Source organism: Mandrillus leucophaeus, unplaced genomic scaffold, assembly GCF_000951045.1.
Source record: "Mandrillus leucophaeus isolate KB7577 unplaced genomic scaffold, Mleu.le_1.0 Scaffold8, whole genome shotgun sequence".
Lineage (NCBI taxonomy): Eukaryota > Metazoa > Chordata > Mammalia > Primates > Cercopithecidae > Mandrillus > Mandrillus leucophaeus.
This window is the reverse complement of record NW_012108696.1, coordinates 275,574-282,933: the sequence shown is the minus strand read 5'-3', so window position 1 is coordinate 282,933 and position 7,360 is coordinate 275,574. Positions and strand designations below refer to the sequence as shown.

The 7,360-nt window shown below is 61.3% G+C and overlaps 1 protein-coding gene across 1 annotated transcript in view; it reads right to left on the bottom strand.

Annotated features, from left to right (window-relative positions):
* NCLN (nicalin) overlaps positions 1 to 2,432 on the bottom strand; it is a 24,923-nt gene extending 22,491 nt beyond the window's left edge. The window contains exons 1-2 of the mRNA XM_011967448.1: positions 2,049 to 2,432; positions 1,347 to 1,491 (exon numbers count right to left, since the gene is read on the bottom strand). Of these exons, the coding sequence (XP_011822838.1) occupies positions 1,347 to 1,491; positions 2,049 to 2,432 (529 nt within the window). The remainder of the gene's footprint in view (positions 1 to 1,346; positions 1,492 to 2,048) is intronic.
* Positions 2,433 to 7,360: the final 4,928 nt, after the last annotated feature.

Sequence of the window (7,360 nt, the reverse complement as noted above, 5' to 3'; positions counted from 1 at the left end):
AAAAAAAAAAAAAAAAGAAGATTCCTCTTTCCTTCTTCTCTAACTGGATACTTAAGTTTTTGCAGAACTATACTCTTCTGTTGCCACAACAATAATGGCCATTGTCAAGACTTTTAACCTAGACCAGGGGTTGAGAACGGTTTCTGAAAAGGGCCAGATAACACCTTCGGCTTTGCTGGCTGGATGGTCTCTGTTGCAGCTGCAGCAACTCAGCTCTGCTGCTGGGAATGCCACCCTGGACTGTGCATAAATGAACGTGGCCCAGGACCAATAAAACTTTATCGACAAAAACAGGTGACCCCTGGGCCGGCATTAGCCAACTCTGGATCTAGAATCTCACTGATCTGGCTGTGTAGGATAAATCTTTCTTTTTTTTTTTTCTTTTTTGAGATGGAGTTTTGCTCTTGTTGCTGGAGTGCAATGGCGTGATCTCAGCTCACCACAACCTCTGCCTTCCAGGTTCAAGTGATTCTCCTGCCTCAGCCTCCCAAGTTGCTGGAATTACAGGTGGCCGCCACCACGCCTGGCTAACTTTCTGTATTTTTTTAGTAGAGACAGGGTTTCGCCATGTTGGCCAGGCTGGTTTCGAACTCCTGACCTCAGGTGATCCACCTGCCTCGGCCTCCTTTTTTATAACTTGAAACCACAGCACCAAACGGCTTTTGTTGGGGCTGGGCCAGCACACACCTGCCTGCCGTGCCCTGTTCTCTGCCACCCTGGGCTCTGAGGCCTCCCTTCTCAGCCCTGCTACCCCAGTATGTGACAACTGCCCTGGGCAGGCCCCTCAGCTGCCTCCTCCAGTTCCTCTTCCTCCTCACTCTCCATAGCGGCCACTCTCATCCTTCCCCACCACAGGTCCCACCACAGCGCTGCGGGCTCCTGCTCTGAGCTCGCTGCCAGGGCCCCCGTTCACAGGGCTGGAGGAAAGAAAGGTGTGTGCCCCTTCTCCGTAAGAACACCATGGGCACACCCACACCGCCCACTCGAGATGTGATGCTGAGAATGTCCTCGGCAGGTAGAGAACTGAAGAGATCCCCCATGTCTTTCATAAACCCCGAGGCCCTGAGGATGGGAAAGGCTTCCCCTGAGTCCGTGGTTCTGGTCTTTCGTGTGCACAGAGCCAGTAACTGGGTGGGGGACAGGCGGCTGCAAAAATGCAGAGTCCCAGGTCCCAGCCCGGAGGTGGTAATGCAGCAGGTCCATGCAGGGCCCAGGAACCCCCACTGTTAACCCCGGCGAAGGGATGCCTCACACTGAGGGTGGAAACAGCCCAGGGTGACGGCAGCCCTCGGGATGGGGACGCCTCCCCACGCCCACAGCCTCCGTCCCTGCAGCCCGGAACCCACCTTCAGCAGCAGAGGCGGAGCCCTGGGAGGCGGAGGCGGCCTGGGTCTGCTCGTAGATGGACAGCAGGGCCTCGTCCTCCACGGCAAAGTACACGGGGACGATGGTCTCCATGGCCAGCATCTCGGGCTCGATCTCCATGAATTGCTGTGGAGCAGACGCATACTTAGGGAGCTGCTGGCCTGGTGGGGGTGGCAAGGTAGCAGGGGGCCCAGTGGCTGTCCCTGGAGGGCAGGCAGGTCCTCAGAGCACGGTGTCAACCATAGGACACTCACAGGAAACCAGGACTTCCCCCTATCCCACCCGCCGCATCTCATCTGCAAAAGCATCTTCACCCAGGGCACCTGTTGGATTCTACCAGCTCCTGTTCACTCAAGGCAGGGTCTCTCGCGCAGCCCTGTGGACCCTGGGGCCAGACCCCTCTCCGGGGTGGGGCCATCCTGGGCACTGCAGGGTGCTGAGCAGCATCCCTGGCCTCCACCCACTCCACGCCAGGAGCGGCCCTCCCTGAACACCTCCGGTCATCACCCAGCATCCTCTGAAGACACAATCGCCCCCGGGGAGATCAACGGTGCAGGGGAACAGTCCATCCTACTTTCCAAAGGGCTTAGAGAGGTGAAGCGACCTGCCTAGGCTCACACAGTTGCCTCCGACTCCTGCCCCAGCTCTGGACCCGAGCCGGACGGGGCAGGGCAGACACTCACCCGGACGACATCCTGGGGCACGGCGGCCATGGCCCTGGGCAGGATGATGACCACGGCGCCCGCCGACTGCCGCAGGGCCTTCTGGTACTGCTCGTAGGAGAAGTCCAGTAGCCGCATGAGGACACAGCGGCGGCTCAGCACCTCCGCCGCCATCGTGCGCGCCTCCGTGTTCAGCACCGCGTTCCGCGTGCCTGTGGGGACAGGGGAGGGGTCATGAGCCTCAGCAGGTGGCCAGGCCAACGGAAGGGGACAGATCCAGGCCAGGGACCCACCCAGCAGCCCTAGCCCCAGCCCAGGACCTCCGACTCGAGAAGCTCCCAGGGTCCCCCCAGCCTGCACCCCGCACACCGGGTGACGGGGGCTGCGAACGTGTGCCAGGCCCATGCCCACGGGCTCAGTGCCACACTAACCCTGGGACACTCTGGGATTCTCAGACCTCTTGAGAATCTTTGTTTTTTGGTTTTGTTCTTGAGACAGGGTCTCACTCTGGCGCCCAGGCTGGAGCGCAGCAGCACAATCTCGGCTCACTGCAGCCTCCATCTCCCAGGTTCAATGGACTCTCCCGCCGCAGCCTCCGGAGTAGCTGGGATTACAGGCGCCTGCCACCATGTCAGGCTAATTTTTGTATTTTTAGTACAGACAGGGTTTTGCCACATTGACCAGGCTGGTCTCAAACTCCTGACCTCAGGTGATTCGCCCGCCTTGGCTTCCCAAAGTGCTGGGATGACAGGCGTGAGCCACCACGCCCAGCCCCTTTGAGAATGTAATGAAAACAGAGCCTCCTCTCCCGGGAGAAACCCACACTTCCCCGCCCCCATACCGAAGTCCACGCAGGATCCCAGACCAGGGCTCGGCAAACCTCTTCTGCAACAGACCAGAGAGTGAGTATTTCTGGTCTGTGTCTCGACCACTCAGCTCTAAAACGGCAGGGTGAGTGCGGCCATGTACAACAGGTGGAGCTATGTGCCAATAACACCCTATTACATAGGCCCAGGGCGGGCCGGATTCGACTCCTGTTACAGGGGGTCCCGGCTGGGGACTGTTCCCCTGAAGCCCGTTCGTGGGCCCTGGGTTAAACCCTTGCGCTGAGCCACGAGACCGGAACAGAGCCTCTCTCGGGCTCGCCTGCTCTGGGTCTACCCTACCAGGCCTTGGACATTTAAGCTTTCTAGAAGTCCAGGGGCTGGGGCGGCAGGAGGCTCAGCAGCTCGGGCTGTGGTGTGCCTGGGGCGAGGTGGGGCTTCCCGGGACGGCCGGGCCGTGGCTGAGAGCCTGGGGCTGTCACTCCCTCACGGGCTTCTTCGTTCCTGTGGCGGTGGTCCCCGCGGTCGCCGCTCTGGAAACTCGCCAGGGCTCCTGGTTTCGCTGCTGCCGTTTGCTTCCTGGGACTGCTCTTCCCTCCTCTCTCAGCAAAACATCCTCCACCCAACAAGACACAGCTCAGGGGTCCCTGCTCTGGGCACCTGAGCTGCACGTGCACCCCCCACTTCCTGCCCCTTCACCCCTGCAAGTCTCAGCACCGCGACGATCTACGTGCTGTCTGCCGGCGACGGCCACCTGAGTGGCCCTGGAAGGACCCCGGAGAGCTCCAGCCCCTCTAAAGGGGCCACCCGTGTTCAGCTGGGACACGGGCCTCAGTGGACCACACGGGAAGCCGGAAATCCCGATTCTTATATCACCTCGCCCAAATGTTAAAAGACAAGCAATGATCTAAAACGTCTCAGCGCCGCACAGGCCAACCCGACAGCACGGAAAGCACAGAAGCAGACCTGACGCAGGTGGGCCGGGTGCGGGCCTGACGTGGGGGGCCAGGGGCGGGCCAGCGGGGCCTCCCATGTGACACCCATGCAGGAAGCACTCAAAATCCCGATGCCCAGAGCCAACTCCGGCGTCCCCGTGGGAGCCAGCCCCACTCTGAAGGTGGATGCTGGGGGACCCTCATTTTCTCATCTCCCCACAGACGCAGCCTCTTCCCGGGGCCTGCGCTGAGCCTTGGGCTTGAGGCCGGGGCGTGCATGAGTCCCCAGCTCTGCTGTCCAGCAACGTGCTGTCGGGGAAGCAGCGGGAGGGAAGCAGCCTGCTCCAACGGGGCGTCCGATGGGCTGAGCTGGGTGTGGGGGGTGACACGGAAGGGACACAGATCCCAGGTGGGAATGGGCGGGGTCGCGGGTGCAGCACAAGGAGGTGGGCACAGAGAACCAACTCCAAGGCCTGGGATAGAGGAGCCACAGGGGGCCACGCCCCCAGGCCCGGCAGCCTCACCTCTGTTCCCCTCTCAGAGCCTGATGTCACCAGGCCTGCTGGGGGCCTTTCCTCTTCCCTTGGGAAGCCCCTCAGGGAGGTGGCAGCAAAGACCTTGAGGGAGTCCTTGGGGCTCCTGCAGTGCTGGGAGCACCCCTCCCCTGCACCCCACCTGTCCCCACGTGTCCTGGCCTCCCAGGGGTGGCTCAAATGCCACCTCTTTGGGGCCAGGGGATGAGGCCCACTGGCAGGCACCCCACTGTTCTCTGGGCCTCGAGCTCCTACAAGCAGGACACAGGACATGCTTTAGGGAGCGAGTGAGGCCGGAGAAGGGAAGGAGCAGCGGCAAGTCAAAGGAATGGGGGTGGACGCCAGCACCCTGAGCTCCCTGAAGGCCACGGCCTCCCCTTTAGGATGAAACCCCGCCCACCTGGGCCCCGCCTCGTGTCAGCATCAGCCAAGGCCATGCTGCCCCCGGATCCCAGCCTCCGCTCGCTTGGGGCCCAATGGCAAGGGCTCTCTGTGACCAAGGCCCATCTCCCCAGGAGCAGAGATGGCCTTGGGTGGCCCCAGCCTCCCTCGAGGGCCAGGGTCGGGCCAGGTGGCCACAACCTAGTGTGGACGCGGCCCTCTGTGGAGGTGAAACCAGCAGCAACTCCCTCAGACCTGCGTCTGAATGGGCAGAGGCCACTTGTGGTGGACGCCATGGAGGGCACCGGACATCCCGAGAAAGGTCACCAGTTCGCGTGACAGGACTGGACCTGAACAGTGGCCTGGGCCCCTATCTATCTATCAAGGGCCAGACGGCCAACCTCTCCCCTCTCAGGCCACAGGGCTCTGGCACAATCACTGAGCTCAGCTGTTTCTGCGTGAAAGCAGCCAGAGACAAGATGCCAATGGACGGGCATGACTGCATGCCAATAAAACTTTATTAACAACAATAGGGGGAGCGCCAGACGTGACCTACAGGCTGCAGTTAGCTGGCTGCCAGATCAAACAGTTCTGGCAAGTCTGATGGACCTGACGGATCCTGGGAGCTGGGCACTCCAAGGGGTGCTAAGGTTCCCACCTCACATGGGCCGTGAGCTCAACGAGCCCCACCTGCTGTGAACGGCAGCAGAGCTGAGACAGCCTTCACCCAGCAGGGCCAGAGTCCACTCACAGGAGAGGGGCGCTGCGCACCTGGCCAATGAGACCCGGATCACACCCAAACACAAAGGGCACCGCCCCACCCTGCGTCTCTCAACAGCAGCAGGAAGGAAGCTGGGAAAGGAATCCCCAGCGAGTAAGAGTTGCAGCTCCTCCCGGTGGGGGGCCCAGGGGTGAAGGCACACCAGGAAGATGGTGGTGGAGGGTGGCCTCAAACGCAGCACGCTGGGGCATCTCAAGGGCCTGTCCTCAGGAGGGCTCTCATCCAAACCACCCCCAGTCTCTCAGGGGCGGCCACAGCGCCACAGAGAGGTGTGCTGGCCGGGCCTTGCCTACCCTGCTGGGCTGTGCTTCCCAGGGCACAGATGAGGAGCACGAGGCTGAGGCAGGGCGGCTGCCCCACGGGCTCCTCCACTCACCCCTAGAGCCCACGGACCAGCTGGGCGAATGCCAGATACAGGGAAAGCTGGGCCCAGCTTCCTCACCAGCAGAGAGAAAAGCTGGGGGCCAGTGAGGAGGGTACAGGGGAGAAGAGGCCAGTGAAAAGGAAGACTCGGAAGAAAACCCAGGATTGTGGGCAAAGGCCCCCGGGAAGCGAGGAAAGAGAGAAAGGACTGCAGGGGAAAGGGAGGGAGGCGCCGCCAAAAAGGGGCCGAGAGAAACGGGGAAGGAAATGGGGTGAACGTCAGGAGGCTGCGGAGAACAGGAGGCCATACAAGGAAATGGAGGGGACTCCAGGAGGCTGGAGAGGGGGTCCGTCCCGCTGCGGAATGGCAGGACACCTGCTCACTCAACAGCCAACATGCATTCCCTGGGTGGGCGTGCGGGGAGAGAAAGGGGGCCCACACCCACCCAGGGACAGTGTAGGAGCCACTGGATCCCACCTGCCCGGGGGTGCTGGAGGGAGGCCAGGTAAGCTGGGGGCCCAGGCAGGAGATGCCAGGAGCGTGAACAGGGTCTCAGAAGGGCCTGGAGAAACAGGGTATCTCGAGCTCTAGGAGTGGGATCTTTGGAATATAGACTGCCCCGGAAACCCCACGGGAACTGCTACGAGAGCCGCAGCCACGTGTGTCTACTTGGGTTTATCGCTCTTAAGCAGCACTGGAAATTCTGCCCCTTAGTTGCACAGGCCACGTTTCGGGGGCTCAGCAGCCTCCTGTGGCTGTTGGCTCCTGTGCCAGGCAGTAAAGATGGAGGTGGTTCTACAGGATGGTGCAGATCAGGACCCTTCCCCCGGGAAAATCCCAACCAGCGTGGAAAAACGCGGTCACTGCATTAGGAGCCCCTGGCCTTCCACTCCAGCCCCTCCAGAGCCTGGGGCCTTGGGTTTACACCACCACTCTGGTCCAAGGGCGCTTCCCCTGGACACTGTGGACATTAGGACCGGACCGTTCTCTGGGGTGGGACCGTTCTGGGCACTACAGGGAGTTGAGCGGCGTCCCTGGCCTCCACTCACTCCATACCAGGAGCACCCGCAGTCGTGACAACCACAGATGTCCCCAAACATCGCCCAGCGTCCCCTGGGTTGACAACAATGGCTCTAAATGAAAACATCGTAACTCTGGGGCAAAACGGGACCTAAGGCCAAAGTCTGGTTCCATCTCCAGAGATGGGCTCCCCAAGGGCTGCAGAGGCTGGGGTCCCCGCACCTCAGGCTGAGTCTGAGATGTGACGAGAGGACCAGTCCAGGAGAATCTGAGCTCGGAACTCAGGGGGCCGGGAGAACATGTGGACGGGACTCCTTTACAGGAGAGGCCAGGCCTTGACTTCCAGGGAGCTGAGGGGCCAGGCTGAAAAGATAAACCAGGGACCAGAAGGTTCTGGAATGCCAGGGACAGCTATAGCCAGGAAAAGACAAGGGAATGTGGAATGGTCTGGACACTGGGGTCAGGGCCACGAGAGGGGGCGGGGCTGTTGAGTAG